Raw genomic sequence first — 21,995 nt, forward strand, 5'->3', positions numbered from 1 at the left:
AAAAATACAGCCTCTATCGCATACACAAGCTAAATTTTGACAGACAGACGACGGACACCGGACATCGGGCGGTCACAATAACTCACCTTAGCATTGCTCAGATGAGCTAAAAACTGTACTAGTCTGTGTGTTTTACTCGTCTTTTACATGTACAGTGGAACCTCCTTTATCCGAACACCTCTTATCCGGAAACCTCTCTAAACTGAACAAATTGTTTGGTCCCTAACATTCTTAAAAACTGTTCATTCTCTGCTGCAAAAGTGTCCTATGGCTTGTAATCTCAAAACTCTGTATTCTGAAAACCGACCAAACTTTTGAGATTTTTATATCAATTAACTTTAAAATTTACCCTCCTTATCCGAACCTTTATCATAATTATCAATGATCTTGATCTTAATCTTGATCATTTGTGACACTTTTGAATCTGTTTACAGTTGAAATCATTGCTGTTAAAGATGTTGTCAACATCAAACAAAAGGCTCCCAAACACTGGTAATCACAAGTCATGTCAGATGTTTGCTTTGTTCATGCATGCAATTACCACATGTGTGAAATTGCGGGTAGTTTATTTGAACAGATTTCATAAGAATCGATATATTTGTGATAAGTACTGCCAATGTAATAGATACTTTATTATGCCCCCCCCCCCCCCCCCCCCCCCCCGCCCCGCTACGAAGAAGGAGGGGTATTTTGCAGACGTCGGTCGGTCAGTCGGTAGGTTGGTCGATCTGTATGTAGACTAATCCGTTTGATAACTCAAGAACACTTGGGGCTTAAGATCATGAAAGTTGATAGGGAGGTGGGTCTGTATTAGTATTCGTTGAACATGTTAAACCAATTCTACAGTAATAGAGGTTTTATAAGAATTACAAAACTAGTTAGACTGTCTTTAGAATAGAGTTGTATAATTGTCTAAATAACTTTAGCTATATTGATTTCGGAGAGGCAAATAACAATATAATTACTTACCATAATCCACAGTGCTTGTATGTCCGCACATATCGTGTTTGAGAATAAGTGCAGTAAGTTCTGGAAATAAACATTTTTTCACATTGTATTGCCCTGTATAAAGTGACAGAAATGATGTTGTCATGACGTAACTGTTATTGGATTCTCTTGTACCAGACGCTTGTATAAAAGTGGATAAAATAAATATCTACCAAATGACAATATCCATGCATATGACTCAATATAATACACCAAACAAAAACGTTATTTGAGATCATATACTTGTTAAGGCTGCACTACATGAACAAATGCGACTTCTCAATTTTTCATACTCTACAAAACATCAACTTCTTTATTACAGGCAGTGCTTACATATACTTAAGATAACTGCATTAAAAAATGTTAGCAGACAGCCTGTATATAATAATATATATTTTCTTATTTTCAGCAATACAAAAGTTGTCATGCTGAAATACTAGTAGCAATAAACGAGGGTGACAGTTAATTTTCTGTTATGCTATAAATTATTGCCATGCTAAGTGAAAAAAGACCCAGTATCGCTGCTATTTCAGTAGTATGACAATGTTCATTGTAAATGAATGAGAAGATTCTTGTTTGATACTGATGTCAGATAAAACATGATTTAACAAGCAAATTCGATGAATTGGTATCCCCGCCGAATTTCAATATGGAAAGTCACAAATGTAATATTCGTTTTATCACATGTTAGATTTTCCTGTCGAAAGATAAACATTCTACTTTCTTTTCTTTAACTATTATAAAAAAGTAAATTTTGACGAACGTCTCCTTTACTTTAACGACGTCGACGTCAATTTTATTTTACATTAGTGTATTATCATTTTACGATATGACTTTACTACACTCCTGTGACGTCAAACATATGATAACTACATGTAATAGAATGCGTACATGTAAGTTAACAAAGTACATTGTATATTTGTTTTGGGTTTAACGCCGTTTTTCAACAGTATTTCAGCCATGCAACGGCGGGCAGTTAGTTTAATTATATTTCATTGTACATACATACAGAAACACAAACAACAATCACATACATCACATATGTCATATATATAAATGGGTTGGGCCAGTTAACCTAAGCAGTGTTCCCGGATTCTGTACCAGTACAAACATGATCTCCGCAAGTATATGCCAACTTCCCCATATGAATCAAAGGTAGAGGACTAATTATTTCAGATACAATGTCGTTTATCAAATAGTCACGGAGAACATACGCCCCACTCGAGGATCGAACTCACGACCCAACGATCCGTAGACCAACGCTTTGCCGACTGATCTAAGCGGGCGGGATAACAAAGAACTTGCAAATATATACATTTTGTTTTACAAAAGTAAATATTTGCCCTCATATCTATAGTTTGCGTGTTATTTTTTTGTTTTCGTTTTAAGTTTGAATCAATATTTTGGAACACATTTGCATTAATAATAAGACGCTAAAGTAATAAGTTCAACCTGACAAAGATTCTCAAAACTCATGGAATCTTAGTTAGCTATCACTTCAAGTGGCATTGCAACATGGAGCTTACTGTTCTTTTTATGGCTAAGTTCCACTGGCTGAGCAATAAAGATAGATCCTAACATATAACTTCTTCATTCATATTACGTTTAGTTTTTCATATGAATAGGAAAAAATGCACAAAAGAAAATGGCTTATCACTTCTACCGGAAAAGCCATACTACAGGATGAGAATATATAAACTATGGTGGCATATTTCTGCCACGAGATAGCCAGGTAGATTTCACGATAATTTGTAAACTTTCTGTGAACAATGTGCTTTTTTCTTAAACAATTCCAGCAATACATAAGATCGCAATAAGACACCATTCAGACTTAAACTAAATTATTTTGTATCTTCTGCAATGTGTTTAGACACATTAATGGTGAAACTAAGGGATATAGGTTTAGAGCATTGAGAATCTTTCATTGGGTCCACGAATACGTTTCTTCGTAGTCTAGGAAATATTCTTGCATAAATACACGCAGAAAGAAATATGTCTTATGTTAGCTGCTTAGTATTACGTGCATATCAAACACCTGTAAAGGATAGGCCCGGACAAACAATGCATCATATTTGTAATATACACAGCTAACCACATTATCTTTCACAACGTTTCAAAAGTTTAGTCATTGATTTTTGAGTGCTTTGTTTTTATATGGTTTCGATATAAACTGATACTAAACCCTTAACGAGCAAGTTCAATATTTAAAGGTTAAGTATCTAATAGTATATCATGTTGCTGTTTTTGTAGCTTTTACAACCAGCGATAAACGAAATTTTTATCCTTAGGACGGCCAGCACATATTTTTGCAATCTCGCCAGGCATATATATGTTTTGACAACAGAGAAAATGACGTCACTCGACCTTCAGCTATTTCCAGAAGTAAAGAAAATGAAAGAAGAAATGCTAAACTTGAACAAGAAAGCCGTAATTTGATTCGTAGATAGTCAGGGATCACGCGCAGGGATCATCCCGTCAAAATATATGCGCGTGAACTTCATTTTTTATCTTTATTATATATATATATATATATATATATATATATATATATATATATATATATATATATATATATATATATATATATATTTGCTATTGGGGAGTCTATTTTCAGCATTTTCTTACGAACTAAAATTATCTGTGCTTTAGTAAGGCATGTCAGCTTTTCATCTACGAAAAGATATTTGAGCTCGGGGTAAACACAAATCCCACAGGGGTCTGTAACGGACCAAGGGTACATTGATAATTTTGGAACTTCATGAAATCGCTCAAAAGGTCGTTTTTGATGTTGTCTGAGAGTGTCAGTATATGCCTCGGATGTAAGATATAACCGTATTTGAGAGCTGCAGACCTAGACATCTCCGAAATATTTTCACAATAAATTTCGTGTAATAAATGTTGATTCTACGGAAGCGTGAAAGGGCCATCAGACGCTAATACTTTTTTTATTACGTTAAGGCTGCGGAAAGGATATACAGATTTCCTAAAATGCATTTTGGTTCAGACATTTTTGTCTCAAACGTCAGTGTTCGTACAAACGTGTTAAATATGTCGAAAAAAAAACAACAACACTATTTTAGATAAAAAAACAGATTTTTCTATTATCCTTAGGACTACCAGCACATATTTATGCAATCTCGCCAGGCATATATTTGTTTTTGACTACACAGAAAATGACGTCACTCGACCTTCAGCTATTTCCGGAAGTAAAGAAAATGATGAAGAAAAAAAGCTAAACTTGAACGCGAAAGCCGTATTTTGATTCGTAGATAGACAGGGGTCACGCGCAGTGGTCATCCCGTCTAAATGTATGCTCGTGGACTTGTTTTTCGTTCTTTTATTTTTGCTATTGGGAAGTCAATTTTCAGCACTTTCTTACGAATTAAAATTACCTGTACTTAAGTACGACATGTCAGCTTTTTATCTACGAAAAGGTATTTGAGCTCGGGATAAACACAAATCCCACAGGGGTCTGTATCGGACCAAGGGTACATTGATAATTTTGGAACTTCATCAAATCGCTCAAAAGGTCGTTTTTGATGTTGTCTGAGAGTGTCAGTATATGCCTCGGATGCAAGATATAACCGTATTTGCGAGCTGCAGACCTAGACATTTTAGAAATATTTTCAAAATAAATTTCGTGTAATAAATGTTGATTCTACGGAAGCGTGAAAGGGCCATCAGACGCTAATACGTTTTATTACGTTAAGGCTGCTTAAAGGATATGAAGATGAGCAAGGAAGCAAATATCATAAAATACCAACATAACAGCAGTCTTATCGAGAAAAAAACATATTACTGAAATAATAAATTAATTATGCATGCTAAATAAAGCCATGTCATATGCATTATAACACAAAGGATGACAGACACACTAAAAACAACAATCACAACAACAACAAAACAACAAACAAATGAACGAACAAACCAAGTGATTTGTTTTTATTGCTTATCAACTCATTCTATTGTACACAATTTAATATTACCAAGATTTGGCAATGGCTGCCTAGGAATTATTTGGAAAAAAAAAATGATATTACTTTAAAACTCAGCCTTTGTCTGACACACCATGTGTACAAATCTAAAGTTTGTATAATTTGTCAATTTAGTACGAAGAAAAAGAATGAAATTCAAATGTCACTACATCACTGATATGTCAAAATGATTTATCAAAATTGCTTAGTCATCCTAAAACTGAATAGATTTAAACCACGAAATCATGTATTGATTGCAATAAGTTCATTATTTGACAAATATTGTGACTGGTTTAGTAACGAATAATGCTTTTATGAATATATTTATTGAATTAAAAGTCTCTTCGAAATCCTAGAAAGTATGCATATCATATTATTTTACCCCCTTCTTACACACACTTCGCCGGTCCAAATTCTTGCATAAACAATATTCTGAACAGTGATCTTGTGAATTTTTTATTCAAACTCTGAAATTTACAACATTCATATTTTGCATTTTACCCTGTACAGGCCCTTCACCATCAAATAATATATAACTAACTATTTTTTTTTTTGCGATTTCTTACATAATAACATAATCAAATGTGAGGCACTAGACTCTTCTATTCGAACATACATGTGTTTTAATTAATCAAAGGCATGTAACACTCGAGTATTTACGAAAAATGTGCAACCTAGCAAATTGCAAAACATAATTTTCTTTAAATATGATTAGATCTATCGTTTGTAAAGGGAACATGAGCTGAAATATTGACATAGTGAAATAGACCATTTTCTGATAATCCATGGATACAAATATAACTTGACTACCTACGTTTACAAAACAATTTTCTGTCTCAGCTGGAGTTTAGATTGAAACTTTGACAGCTAGTTTTAATGGTACTTAAAGATAAAATTCCACTTTAGACTGACAATCAATACTGAATAGTCACTTGAAAAAAGTCATGAATTTAAGACTTAAATTTTGAAATGAAATTTTATATCATTGACAAAGTTTCGTTATCAAACTCTATAGGGACTCAAAATGTTTTGAAAATTAAAGTCCAGAATTTCAATCTTTGCGTGACCTCAGTCCTCACGATCGATCCTGTCTTTTCTTTTCCTCGACAGCTCCATTGCAAGGTAGACATTAAACATTATTTAGATTTCTTACATTAAGTTTAATATAAATTTACTTTATAAAATCAAAACCTCACCACTGTCCTGTTGCTTTCTTTGTGCTACCTTGAAATGGAGCCGTCAAGGAAAAGGAAAGTGTTAGAAATCGATTTACTTAATATATAGTTAATGTCTACCTTGAAAACTCTCTTAAACAAGAAGCAATCTAAGGAGGCCATAGTGAGATGTTTGGTTCCGGTGATGTGTTGGATAAAATGTTTATCCTTGAACGAGTAAATAACGTATTATCATTAGTGTTGTTATTATTATGTACAACGCCATTGAATATGTCATTGTATAGATATAGGCGTTTAATAAGTTTCAGTTTCAGTCATGGATTATATATTTTTCTACACCTATTGTTCGTGAAAGTTTGTCTGCTACCATAAAAATGGCAAAAATTTGCTCTATGCGCAATAATACCTTGTCATTTTCGGTATCAATCTGAAGAACTCGCCATCTTTGAAGTATAAACATGAAAACTATCTCAATTCATACAGACTGTATTCTAGCAGTGAAAAACTTTGATTTAAGGTGGAATGCGCCTAATTTGAAGTTGTTAGATTCCGTTTTGAAATTTTGTTTAATATAAAATTCAGCATATTCCTCATAGAATGCGTATTTTACTTTTTTGATATTTCTGTAACTTTTTCCTCTACAAACCTTCAAACACGACTATTGACGCCCATTTTTAATGAACCATAATTTCACGTCCGTCAGATTGTTTTCGTAAATCGTTCTGTTCAGTCAACAAGTATCGATTTGCTTGTTTCTCATCATATTATCATTTAAAAATGTCTTTGAAATGGTGTATAATTTGTGGAGATCATTTTAACGTTGAAGCCGTACATAATTTTATTCCTTCAATCGACAGAAAATAAAGTTTTTATGATCATGTTAGTTTTTTATCAAATTCTATCGTTTGGGTTTTACATGAGACAAGATTAACGCAAACTTTTTATTCAAAACTAAACGTCAAATTTTTCGCTCTGACGTCATTTTAACGTTAATATCGACTTCAACGTTAAAATGATCTCCACAAATTATATACCATTTCAAAGACATTTTTAAATGAAATTATGATGAGAAAAAGCAAATCGATACTTGTTGACTGAACAGAACGATTTAAGAAAACAGTGTGACGGAGGTGAAATCATGGTTCATCAAAAATGGACGTCAATGGTCGTGTTTGAAGGTTTGTAGAGAAAAAAGTTACAGAAATGTCAAAAAAGTAAAATACGCATTCTATGAGGAATATGCTGAATTTTATAATAAACAAAATTTCGAAACGGAACCCAAGAACTTCAAATTAGGCGCATTCCACCTTAAGCACTCGTTCTATATAAATTTGCGCAAAAGCGGGAAAATTAGGATCTATTTATTTTGAACAACTTTCGACTATACCGCGGAAGCACAGTTTCATTGAAGTACTGACCTTACTCCTGCATTACGTATTGTTAGATATTACAATTCTTGATAAATCATAAGTCCTTTTATTGTCAGATACATTCGTATAATCTATTTATGCCATTAAATAACATTGACTATATTTTACCGTGTGTCTAACTTTAGTTAAGGGTGCTTCAGAATTGTATATTACTGAAAGTAAAGAGAGCGAATAAGTCTCTTCTAATATACAATGTTTGGCCGTATTGTAAGTCTGCACTCTTCGGCCATTAAACGTCACCTATTCAACTGATTTCAATCTATACTTGCAATTTAGCATCCGAGTAAAATAATGCCTTTTCTACCATTTTCAACATTTTGGGAAAAGAGATCCATAAGTTTCGTATGCGCTTATTTCCCTCAAACTATGAGAACCAAGTGTGCTTCCTCCTATAATTTTGGATTATGAAATAATTTTTAACCGTTTATTTTTATTGTTTATCATTCAAAGCTTTTTTATGAACACACTGGATAACACGAAAAATAATGAGAACAAACTCAGTAAAGTTGTACAGACCAATTGGGAAAGAAAACGGCGAAACTGTACATTTATATTCTTATTATGTGGTTTTCGGGCATTTCTCGATTAAGCTGCATCGGATATGGACCACTTTAAAAGAAAGACATAATTTGCTCGCTTACATAACCGGGTAAAAGACAAGAAAATCCGGGCAAGAAATAACCCTATCTTTTCACACGCATCTTATCTTTCCCTAGTGAAATGATAAGCTACACGTGCGAATATTGACGAAATAAATCACGTCATACTATAACGTTATTTGAAAATGTTGCATTAATATTAACCACAGTGGTCAATGACTTGTCGATTTCCTACACACAAGAAAAGTAACCCGATTCAGGAAACATTTTGCTTCATCTACTTTTATTAGCAACAAATCGAATAAGACAGAAAAGAAGTATGGTGCTTTCTTCGACACAAATTCTCGATACTTTCTTCAAACACTCCATCATTCTAGTGAGCACGTTATCTGCATGTTGGCCTGTGAACAAAAATGGTCGAAATGTTTGAGAAAAGTATCAAGAATGTCAGGAAGACATTTTGTACCATGATGGAAAGCAACTATTTCCCTGTCTTCGACGGTTTTTACATTATCGAAAGTATTCAGGTAATAAGGAAATAATATGAAAAGATCTTACCTGAATCTAGCAATTTCCTCGTACGTTACCAAAATTAAAATTAAAATACAGTTGCTTTTAATTTTTTGCAAATATTTATATTACAAGTGAAAAATATGCAGATGAAGAACGTTTTTATATGATGTAATACTCCAAGAAGATAAAATGTAGTTTAGTCTACAAATAATAGTAAATTCTTTGCAAATGACATTCTTCCATAACCTTTAAATGTGTATGTGTATAAATTAAGGCTATGTTCAAGACGGTTGTTTAATTTTAAAGACCCTTTCAATGTTGTCCGTTTCACATTAATCCAATACACATACTAATCACAATGGTTACGTTTTTCATGTGCAATCAAAACGATTTATTTCTTTTTTTTTTCAAAAGCACTATAATATTTATTTAATACTTTTTAATAATTTAAAAATGAATTTCATCTTAGTTAAAAAGAAGTAATGTAAATGTTAAACAGAATCTGTTAGATTATATTATATGATACAAATGCAACCATATAAGGTATTTTATTGAATCATAAAAGAATTCAAAATGTTGCAGTTTTTCTTACTTGATTTATAATTAAAAATAAGATAAAGAAGGAAAAAGGAAACAGTTCCTAACAATTCCACATATTCGTAAATAAAAGAATGCAAATACATACCCCGAAGTTTTGTCTATCTTTACTACCGTAAAGAAAAGTATAATGTGAAAAAGAACCATCATCTGTCAGAACTATGAGAGTCCAATACACCTTTTACTGCTTAGTCAGAATGTCTCCTTAAATACAGTTTTTCATAATGGATTTTCCCAAATCAAGATTCCTACATGCAATTTAAAGTTGAAAATTTTGAATTGCTGTTAAGGTAGCTGACGTATCCGCATTAGTAGAATAAGTCATGCGCACGGCTGATGGATGTGGAAAAATATCAAATATTGACTTAAATAATTGATTTAAAATATTTTTATCTTACTTCGGATTAAGTATCACTACACCTATTATCAGCAGATAGCTCAAAACTGAGCAGCCAGGCATATTAGTATACATCTCCTGTTGCCAAATGACAAAACGTAAATCAATGAGAAGTGATATCATTAATGTAAAGATGTTTTATTTATTTCTCCGTTTTAGTCCCCTCCCCCACATTTTTCTACCCCATACCCCCGTCTTTTTCTATATTTTGCATAAAATTAAAATTTACTTGTTGGATTTTTGAAGCGACCAGTCTATAATATTTTTCCGTTACAGTTCTTTTTGTTGTGGGCCTACTTTGCAAATGCACGGCTCTGCGGTTGTGTTTTTGGAGCTCTGTGCTTCCGAGAAATCTACCCTGCTTCCGAGAAATCTTCCCTTACCTATATATCGTTTGTATAAATATACTTTTTATCAGGTCTTCCCCTGAAAAATCGAGTATATAAACGCGTCGCTGCTTACACTCTTGCAAAACGGGGGTTTAGAAAAAAATGTTCTCCGATAACCATGATGATATTGAATCGCATATAACTTATGCGATTGTTTCTTTCAGGAATCGTATCAACGATTTTAGGAGGTATCAATAGGTGTGTTATTAATATGTAGTATCTCGCAGAATTCATGTAAATTTTGGAAGCATGTCAACACGCTGAAAATTGTTCGTACTCAAAATAACGAATGCAAAATTATCATTCTAGAAATTGTCTTCCTGTTAACCAAAGTTTGAAATTGTAATTAAAGACTAACAGAATGGTAATTAAAACTGTACAAGGCACAACAAATGAAAACAATACATTTAGTGTTCGTGTCGTGTTTTTATTCATGAATAGCGACAGTTTTGTTTTTTGTATTAACATTTGCAGCAGCCCATGAAATATGTTCATATAGTGAAGCTGCCAACAAAATTGTGATTATTATTATTATTTTTTTTTTTAAATACCCGTTTCGAAAACTTTCATGATCTCAATCATTTCAGCAAACGCCATGCATACGTTCACATCCTTGTCACTGGCTGAATTTAGTGCATAATGATGCTTGAAATATCAGAGTTGAAATCAAATACTACACTGTAGGAAAAAGGGTTAAACTACCTTAAGTATTGTACGTTATATTCAATAATATGTATCGCCGTATGTTCAAACTTTGATAAAATGACTGTAGTTTGGCAGTAATACAGATAACGGCGCAGTATCAATTATTATACTTGACCTATAATTATGTGTTTTAATATACTGGATAATACATAAATAACTCATAATGTTCTGCTTAAGCAGCTACCTGTATAAAGCAACCACTTATCTTACACAGCCAGTCAGATAACATCCTACCTTGTGTTTTGTTCTATTCAACTTGCCTTAACGGTTAGATCTGTATTGTGAAAACAGTTTGGTTTAAAAATGAGAATTGAACTGCATATCAAACATGTATATTACTCTAAAAACGATTGTCAGATTACTAATATATGCATTGGATTCCGTTACTGACTATATTAAGGGGTCACACATTCTAACTTTTCAATGCCTTTAATACAAAGTTACAGATATATCTTCGTTTTAATGCATTTACATAAATAACTCGCATAGCTAGGCTTAACTTAAATTTAACCAAATGTTTTTTCGCATATTTACAAATGGTATTCATTTTTAAAGGTTGATAGATTGTAAACTATTTTAAGTATTCAGTCCTATGGGACAGTACGGTTAAATATGTATTGAACGGGTAGCTTTTTTGGCAAAGACGTTATTCTTTTACCAAATGTTTCTACGGTTTGGTAAAATTCTGTAAACTTTCCTCTTGTCTGATAGCGCTGAATCATCACAGGTGGATGATGAATTTTACGCCTTTCAGTGTATCAGCACGGGTGGTAAACGCGCAATCCAATTCCCAATGGGAATACGCTAAAAATGGGTTGCGCGACTTCCGGTGCTGGTGTTGCGCATCAATATATACAAAATCGAGGTAGGTGGGTTTTTGTTTTTGTAAGTAATGACACATTTACGAGTGCTTTCGAAAAAAGCAAAATGCTATTCGACACAAAAATGAATAAAGATCATATGTGTGAAATACCAACTTATTAATTTAAGAATCGGCCCTGTTATCACGAAACTCTGCTGGCTCGAGCTGTCCAAAAAACATGGAATCATGAAAAATGCAAATTTTCTAACTCTTGTGCCTTCTTTCTGGAAATGTGACGCTTCTAATGATCAAACGCGTGTAAAACAGTCATGAATATTACATACACTTGAATGAAATGTTGCTTTTGGGGGAAAGATTGGTAAAAAAATAATCGGGAATGGGGTTGCGCCCCGGGAATGGAGTTGCGCATATACATTATATACATTATGATGTATACGAGCAGCTCCATTCCCGGTGCGCAACCCCATTCCCGGTGATTTTTTGTCAATTATGTCCCCGTAAGCAGGATTTGAAGCAAATAATTTTGATATTTGTTACTTTATAACAGTTGAGTTATCATAAAAAGCATCAGATGTCCTCAGATTAGGCATATGAGGTCAGAAACTCCCATTTTTGTTGATTTCATACTTTTTTCACGCTTCGTGTCGCCTGAGTTTTTGTGATAATAGAGCCGAATCATAAATTACAAACCAGATATTTTACACATATGATGTATTTTCATATTTGTGTCGAATAGCATTTTGCTTTTTTCGAGAAAATTTATTCTTGTCTCATACTAAGCAAAATCATAACTTCACATACCTCAATTTCGTCTTTTTTTATGCGCAACACCAGCACCGGACGTTGCGCAACCCATTTTAAGCGTATTCCCGGCGGGAATTGGATTGCGCGTTTACCACCCGTGATCAGTGTAAAGCACATTTGAAAGTGTTTATCGTGAAAAGTTGCTATATGTCGTCAACTTAGTAACAAAGTGACTCATCATAGTTCTTTATCCATATGCCGAGCCATTCCGGCTTAAATAATAGCGAGCTCGAAGAGAAGGCCCGAAGGGCCTGCTCGAGAATCGAGCTTTACGGTAACGCAAGTATACTTGCACACTTGGTGATGGATTTGAAAAGTTTCGTCGGAAGTTTTTAAAAAGCGCACCCAAGCGGATAGGTGCTCACAGGAAGTACTTCTTTCCGGAGTGAATACAGAACTTCATTCAATTGCTAAAAAATATTCATCACTCAACAATAATGAAAGAATGATTTCAAGTTTTTTGAAAAAAAATATTATTTTAATTTAAAAGATCAAGCATCGGCCAGAAAATGGAAAAAATGTCATTAATAAGCAGAAAGAAAAGGGAACGCGATAATGACGTCACCGTGACCCCGGCTTCCCATTAATTTTGCAACGTATGACATTCATTGTTATAGGTATGGTGACACTAAATGTAGACTTTTTCAAGTGAATAGGTTCTCCTGAATTCTTGTGAGTAGTGAATAGTTTCTTTGTGACAATGATGCATATATTTTTTAGCTTAATCCGATTTCTTTGAGCTCGCTTTGAGGCTTTGCCTTATTTCATATTAATAGCGCGCAGTTCTCCTTACGGCAATGTGTAGGCGAATATAACAAAGGTGTGCCGAATGGGGCAAAGTGATGTAGCTGAAAAATTTTCCTCTCGTCTGGGCGCCGCCATTTTGTTCTACTTCCGTCAAAGTCGGGAAAATTGTTTTTTTTTTTTAAATTTTATATTTGAGTTACAATCTCCATGTTCATTAGGTGTCTTTATTTTTAAAAAAGTTACGTTATGGAAATAATTTCAATTTTGCTTTTATTTTACGAAGTGGTTGTCCCTAGAGGACAGGTGCTCACAGCTCACAGGAAATGCTTTGTTGGCAGTGAATACAGAACTTCATTTGATTGCTGAATATTATCCATCACTCAAAAATAATGCAAGAACGATTTTCAGTTGGTAGAAAAAATATGATTTTCTTTTAAAGATCAAGCATTGGCCAGAAAATGGGATAAAATGTCATAAATAAGCAAAAGCCATAAGGACGCCGCAAACAGGTAATGACGTCACCGTGACACCGGCTTTCCATAAATTTTGCAACGTATGATATTCGCTGTTACAGGTATAATGACACTAATTATTTGTTTCTTTTCAAGTGAATAGGTTCTCGGAATTGTTTTAAGCAGTAAATAGTTTCTTTGTCGTTTAAGCTACGCTCGCTCAGAGGCTTTGCCTTTTTCATATTAATAATAATACCCTTCCTATATATCTTTTTTATAATTTATTATTACAAGTTCTCGTATTTCACAGGGTGTGCAATAACATAATATTTGCAAGACATTGATTAATAGCAATATACATCAGATACTGGGAGAAACAAAGGAAGAAAAATCTACGTTATTTATGTCTTGTATTTATGTCTGCCACACCTTTGATTAACAAAGCGAATACAATAAATCGTCAATAATTTGTTCAAGTGGACACGGTTCTCTTAACAGTTGGCTGTTATAGTTAACCTTTTCATCGCGATATCAAATTTTCTATGTTAACAAAATAAAGTAAACGGAAATAATAATTTTGCAAGCACGACGTTAATCAGCACATTTAGTAGTTGACTAAAAGCTCTCGTAGAATTCGGCGAGAAAAATCATGGACTAAATCTGAATGCTAAATACAAGCTCACATAAAGATAATCTAAGTTACGAACTAAATAAGAATTAGCATTGATAAAGCTGTGCCAATGCATAATAAAATCAAAATAGCGACCACTGAAAGATAATTCTTCCTAAAATGTGAACAAAAGCATGTTTGAGTTACTTGCCTCGATTCAACTGGCACTATTTTAATGCATTTTATTAAACTATAGAGAAAATGGAAAAGAAACATAAATGGAAAAAAGGAGAAATGTATAAGATCGAAGGGGGCCGGGTGAGAAAAAATTACGCCTTAGATTGAATTACAAATGAAATATTGTACATATAAGGTGGTGTTTTATTTATATTTTTTATTTTTTATTGAGAAAGATATCAAGTTAATTTTAAAACTTAACTCAATTTTAGAATCTATGTTTCCACAGATTGGTTCTAAAAACACTGCAAAATGTCCCCATATCTTCCTAAATCTATCTATTCAAAATTATTTTATTGCGTTGAATCTGTCAGTTTGAAACAGTGATGTATTTTTTTTCTTTAGAACATTCAATTCAGGAACACAAGCATTCAATTTGCAATGATAAATATACAATTTGGTTGTTATAACAACAATATTTAAAACTGGTTGATTAGCTATGTTACCAAACAAAACGTCGCTTTGGTAACCACAACCGTTTTTTCTTCACAGCACCTAATCATCCGTGACTTCACATTCAACCAAAAACATGTATAATGTCACAACTCCAAAATAAGTGTTCTATTGCTTCTGCTTCTTGAGCACAGAAAGAACATAAGTTGCTATTAACCATTCCAATTTTTGTAATTATAATTTGTACCTAAAATTCTGTGATTTACCCTAAACTGAAACCACTGCAGTTTTGAGTCCTTTTTGCACTTAAAAAGGCAATTTATTTGGTTTGTTAGATTTAATTCTTGTGTCCACTTATGTTGAGAGGAATGCTGGCTTGTTTTGCTATTTAAAGAGTCATAAATTTTTCTACAGCCTTTGACTTCAAAGTTTATTATTGTTATAGGCAGGGGTTGCAGAGGATTGTTTTGTTTGTGCCCTGATGCGGAATACAAAGGCTATCTAGGTATGAGCGGAAGGAGAAAATTATGTAATTATAATCCAGAAAATTGGTCCTTGTATTATTTACCTCTTGAAATTCTTCAAAAAGTATAACTTTTTATTTACTATCATAAAGTCGTTGACCAAAAAGGCCCCTTTTATATGCTGGTTTTCAAAAGTTTTACCCTCTACCCTTTCTATAATGGATACGTTTAGTAGTCTTCTTACGAGACAAATTGTCATCATTATTTTCGTTTGACTGTTATTTATATTGTTTTTGAAATATATTACAAAACTATATCCACTATATTTGTTATGTGCTATATCGTCTTAAATATACTCCACTATTTTCTTGGAAGGTGCACGTTAGATTATAAAGAGTTAGGCAAATAGCTTCGATTATTTATAAAGATGTAATCAATATTATGTAACTTGTTTGAAGAATGTCAAATGTTAACTTAAGTTCAAGAACTATCTGAGACTGACTACTACTCTCGCCAAAGCTGCTGGGTACAGAGCAACCCACACTCGGATTATCTGTCAATTTTGCCATTGTCATTGACATATGGCCTGATTCGCTTCAACTCATTTGAATACTGAAAACCTTGCAAACTGTTCCAACGTTTGTAGCTCGTTTACAACTAGGACACAGACTGTCAAAATTTGGAATTTGAACTTATCTACATTTGGACCACTTCAGACAGTGCTAACCGTTAACCAAACGCCGCTTTTCTTGAAAATGCACACTATGAATGAAGGTTTCATTTTGCACCGCCATATGAATACTTCTGCGGATGTCTCTTAACTATATTCTTGTATTTTTAACATGTGTAAATGTTGAGTTCTGCTCAACCCGGGGCTAGATGGTAACATGCATTTTCACTAACGTCCATGAACAGGCTCAATCAAACCGAGTCTTATATCGTGTTGGGCGACCTATTGTCTACGTTTTGTATTTTATTATCACTGTAGCGTTGTTTTTGCCTTGTGGCACCTTCGGTCAGAGCTGTTATATTTCGATCTTTTCAAATCGTCCAGCACGACATTTATATTATGTTAGTGCACTGTTTAATTTCTCAGCTTGAACATTTCGGTTTAAGTGGTTCCAATACTCCCGTTTTGATTCATTTTGGCTATAATTGTTTACTCACTCCTTGGATATAGTACCTGCTCTTAAAGTTTGTTTCTTGGCCGTTTCTGTAATATACAGGCTCCATAATCTCAGAGCCGCTCTCTTAATTCCAGTTTGTTAAGTTCTGCTCATTGTTTTCTCGTTAGGGTAGAGCAGTTATTTTAAATTGGGACCAATCGCCGCTTTTCATGGAGCTGTATCAATGAAGACTACATGTGCACTGCCGTTTGAATACATCTTCGGATGTTTTAACTATATTTTTGTATTTATAACATGTATAAATTTTCGGTTCTGCTTAACCCGGGGCTAGAGGTTGTGGACGGAAGACCGCCCATGAACAGGCTTAATTAAACCGAGTCAGCAACATTTTCATTTATGTCATGATGTGTGACCTGTGGTTTCTCACTTGTTCAATTCTGTTCTATTTCGGATTAATGACGTATTTAAGTATGTGTGGGGACATCTCTATGGTAAAAAAAGTAAATTTATTTATATCCTGTTTCATTATGACTGTCTTAAATTACACCAATCTGCTTTATCTATTAGTTTGAAATCAGATGTGATGGTCCATCTAGGCATGTAATGAATATATTTGAAATCTGTAGATTATATCTGTACATTCATGTACATTCATATGATTAGTTTTAGATCCGTTGTCACTATCATTGTTTTCAATCAGAAAGTCATGTCTGAGAAAATTATGACAAAAATCTTCGTTGCTCTATGTTGTCATCTTCACAGTTCTTTGATGGCGTAACTAAAATGTTTTGTCAGGAATCAGAAATGATGGCATATTTCACCTCACACACAGTATGAATGCATTCTTTTTCTTCCAAGTTTCCTGAGAAGAAGAATGCGGAGCCTTGCAAGGTCCGTAAGAAGAATGTTTTTAAGGAATAGAAATTCGTGTATATCATTGTCCTGGTAAGATACTCATTTTGCAGCTTTCACCAGGGCCAAGTTCAGTGTACAATTATTGCAGTGGAAGCTTTTGAACATTTTTAAATGAAATTCAGTAACTAGGTGGAAAAACTTGGTCCTACAGTCCCCGGATTGACGGAGGTTGATCATAGCCTGAAGATGATTTATTGACTTTGAGGTCATATGGTCATGGTCACAGTGACTATGACCCCTTACAGGTCACAGTGAGCTGCAACAGCGAAACTATTTTTCGTCTATTGCACAACCTATCATATAACCATTGTTATCTATGTCTCTAATATAATTTTTAAAGGAGCAACACTGGACTTCTCCTAGGTTTCTTTTTTATTAATAAAAGAAGCCTACTTGTTTTCCAACATTCGTCCTTTGGGCTTTTGTCTGATTTACCCAAAGCCTTTAAATAATGTTATTATCAAAAGATAGGCAATGGTAGATTTCCAGGAAGCACAGAGCTTGCCAAACACAGCCACAGAGCCATGCATTGCAAAGTAGGCCCCAAACAAAAAGAAGCTGTAGCTTAAAAATACTGTAGACGTGTTATATTATAATGTTTTCTTTTACAGTTGCCACAATAAAATAGTTCTTATTTGTTAAAATTTTCTAGGATAAAGAAAACTTTGCAGTGTTGCATGCTCCATTGCTGCTCGTGAGTAGACTCAAACAAACCGAGTCTGCAGTTTTTACTGTTTGCCTTGTTCTCGGTTCTTCCGGGGGATCTACTTTTCAAATTTGATCTACTTCATAACAGCGGGTGTTTAGTGCTATATGGCGGCCGTAAAAAGTCGACTTGATTTCATCTCAGTGTTGTTATACCTTTTGGTCCTTCGGGATCATTGATTTCAACTCATTTAGATTTGAAGACTGAATACTGCTTTAGCCAATACTAGGGGACGTGGGAAGTGTTGCATTTCCCATTGCTGCTCGTGAACAGACTTAACCAAACCGAGTCTGCAATTTTCACAGTTAGACTTGTTTTCGGTGCTTCCGTGGGATCTACTTTTCAGATTTTATTTGATAACGACAACGTGCCTAAATGTTAAATATACACAGGAAATTTTTTACAGTTCATAATTGTATAGCCCGTTTGCCAAACAAATATAGAGTTATGTTTTCAAATACAAGTAAATTATAAATAGATAAAATGTTCCATGACTTACTTAGTTGAGGCATATTGAAAAAGCTGCATTTAAGGAGAGTATTACAATTAGCACCAATTACGTATAATATTATAAAATATACTACTCGAAATATTGAGATAAATTGCGACCTGTCTTACTCTGCTTAAAACGAAATATACTTACTTTCTATTTTAGATCCCCTTTCTAGATATAAAAATGTCGAAATACGTGTCTTAAAAGTTCGACTTAATTATGTTTGAAAATGGAAAGAGATAACAGGGATTTCGGATTCTACCTCTTCCTTACTAGTGCCTTTACACAGAAGCAAAGCTATATATACCATATTATTTGTTATCAATTGGTCCACTGCCAGATTATTTGGAATAGGATCGGCTGAGAGTTCGTATTTACTCATCTGAAGTCATATTATAAACATTTAAAGTGTTAACATTTATTATTATCAGAATGTCCCATATACGGTGGACAAAACCTGCACATTAAGAGTGTTTGATGCAATATAAAAGGGATCTTCCGTTTTGGCGGCCATTTTGACCGCCATTTTGGATTTTTCTAAAGAATTTCTTCTTTGAATTGTACATTTGATGTTTTTTATGTTACATATAGCAATAAAAATAATATATACATTGCAATACGGTCCCAATATACTGTTATTTAGGAAATACGTCGTCATTGCATTTTTGGCGGCCATATTGAATATTTCAAAATGCTCAATAATGACATAGTTGCATCATCCAGTTTCTATCAAGGTTCATGTTTTAGTACCTTTCCATGTAAAAAAAATGTGCATACTCCAATTTTTTTTGTTCGGCATACTGACTAATAAGAAGATACTTAGAAAATAAAACCACAACCGACTTTGCTTGAAATGAAATCTGCAACATCTATTACACAGCTTAGTACCACTTTAAGCAAAACTCTGTTAATATACAGTATTATGCCATGTTAAAGACAGCATATAGAAATTTCTGTGTCGAAAGACCGGTAAACAAATGGCCTTTAAGACTTAACCAAGATATTCGTACTTTTTCTTAAAACTCTTGCAAAATTGCGAATAGTTAACGAGAATTCAAGATGAATGCTGAATTGTCTTTAAAAACAGAGAGGAAATTATTTTGGGATAGTCTGTCTAATACAAGCAATATATAATTTAAAAAAGAAAATTAGTGACTACCAAGGCCAATGTTTGTTGGATGTTTGAAAATAATGAAAGAAAGTGGCACTCTCTCTCTCTCTCTCTCTCTCTCTCTCTCTCTCTATTTATATCTTTTTGAGGCTTGTAAAGATAGACACAATCCTAGGGTATGTATTTGTCATTTTGTCATATCCTTTGACTTATTTTGATTAATGATATATTGGATTGTTTTAGGTCTGTCGTTTTGAGGAATTTGAAAACATAAAATGAAATGTATTTCATATACAATGCTATACGTCAGTAACATTTAAATTAGGTACATAGGTAAAGAGTAATTTTCAAATATAACATTAAATTCATAGATTCTGATCTTGCTACATCATATAGATACTTCGTTATTTTAGCATAATAACATAATTTATTTAATCAATCGTTATCATTAGCAAAGGTGAATAAATTCGTGACAAGTTTCAAAACATTACATGAATATACACAGTTGTCTTATGCCGCAGATCAATGATACACAAAATAAGAAATATTAAAAGTTTTTTTTTATTTCAGTTCAAATCTAAATGTGTGTAAAGTATGTAGGATGCAAGTTTCTCCGTTTAATATTTTAATGGTTAACATTTTCGGTAAATTCTGTCCTATGCTACAATACCCTTTAACCTGCACGGCGCTTTTTGTTTTATCAAGTCAATCAAAAATCTCAAACAATATAATTCTACAATGATTTGTCGATCTCATAATTGAAAGCCTAAAATGTACACATAAGAGCAAAGAAACTTGGGCATAATGCATAAAAATATTACTTATACTATTGTTTGTTTTCTCCCTAAATTCATTTATTCATTACTGAACTATTCCACTGATGTATAAAATTCCTGAACTAATCAAGCTGATGTATACACTTTATCGTACTTTTAATCAGATTTTAAAACGAATGAGAAAAAAGAAAAGTTAAAAGGTAGCTAATCATTAGAAATTGTTAGAAACTTATACATCTGGGGCCGTATTCATAAAGCATCTTAAGTATAAGTATAAGAAGTTGATTATTTACTTAAGCATTACTTAGGTTAGAAATTTATTTTACTTAAGTATATTTGTTATTCATAAAACAACTTAATAAGTAATTCTTGTTTTTTATTGTGGACGAAAACATTAAAAAAACAACATTAATTTCAGACAGATACAACATGCCCAATTATATTTAAAGTGCTTTTATCTGAAAACAACACTTTAATCGTACTCGCCACGCTATTTTATTTTCTGACTTAAGTCATTTCTTACGTATCTTAAATTTTAGCTGTTTTATGACTAGAACTTAAGTTTTTACTTAGACTTAAGTTGAAATCACCACAAACTTAAGTAAAATCTTAAACTTAAGTCAAAACTTATACTTAAGATGCTTTATGAATACGGCCCCTGATCATTTACACATATCTGTGTTCACTTAGTGCTTAGTATGCTTAGTTCAATTTTCACATGTAGTATCTTAAAACTTTGCTACACTGTTTGCCCAACCAAGGTAGAGTTATTTAAGTATCAGTATCAGTGTGATAAAAGATGATACTTTGTATTAGTAATGATAAAGATGTCAGACATGTTGTATCATATTTGTTAAAGATTTCCATTATGTACTAGCTACATATTTAGTTGCGATTAGTTAGAAATGTAAGTTTGACACACTATTATTACATCCTACTGTGTATCCAGGCACCCAAGAAAGACATCAATGAATTCAAAAGTTAGACACAATCTTGAAAGTTGCCTTTGATCCAGATTGTTAAAATAAATCGATATCAATAAATAATTCAAATGTATGGATTGAAATTATATTGAAATAATGAATACTCAAAGTTTTAGATAATTTCATTTGAAAAGATGTGATAATTACAAAATTCTATCGTAATCAATAAAGCTCATTTGAAAAGACTTATAACAGTATGTAACAAGTATTTCTTTCCTTAAATACATTTCTAACAAAATGTACGAACATGTCATTAAATCTTGCTTAAATGTGATGGCCACAATCAAAAATATCCTTACAGTCTTGTGAAGTCTTACTGTTGAAATATTACGTTTTTCTAGTTTTGACAACTATGACTCATCGCAAGTCCACTATTCATTTTTATACTGCTAGTATTTTCTTTATTATACAGCTAAAGAACATTTCCCTATCTCGCCTGTGTACATATTGTAAAGTTTAATCATGATCTAATTCATTTAAATATATCTAAAATTTGCATTTCTTTAACATGTTTAAAGGCAGAAACTTCGAACTGTGATTTCAACTGATAAGTTATTAAAAATGTAGGATTCATTAAAACAAATTTGC

At 33.1% G+C, this 21,995-nt stretch overlaps 1 protein-coding gene across 1 annotated transcript in view; it reads right to left on the reverse strand.

Annotated features, from left to right (window-relative positions):
* LOC128546532 (uncharacterized) overlaps nt 1-9,594 on the reverse strand; it is a 30,494-nt gene extending 20,900 nt beyond the window's left edge. Inside the window, exons 1-2 of the mRNA XM_053517195.1 lie at nt 9,364-9,594; nt 970-1,029 (exon numbers count right to left, since the gene is read on the reverse strand). Coding sequence (XP_053373170.1) covers nt 970-1,029; nt 9,364-9,425 — 122 coding nt within the window. The 5' untranslated portion in view covers nt 9,426-9,594. The remainder of the gene's footprint in view (nt 1-969; nt 1,030-9,363) is intronic.
* Between the last annotated feature and the right edge of the window lie 12,401 nt (nt 9,595-21,995).

This window comes from Mercenaria mercenaria, chromosome 11 (genome assembly GCF_021730395.1).
Source record: "Mercenaria mercenaria strain notata chromosome 11, MADL_Memer_1, whole genome shotgun sequence".
In the NCBI taxonomy this organism is placed as follows: Eukaryota; Metazoa; Mollusca; class Bivalvia; order Venerida; family Veneridae; genus Mercenaria; species Mercenaria mercenaria.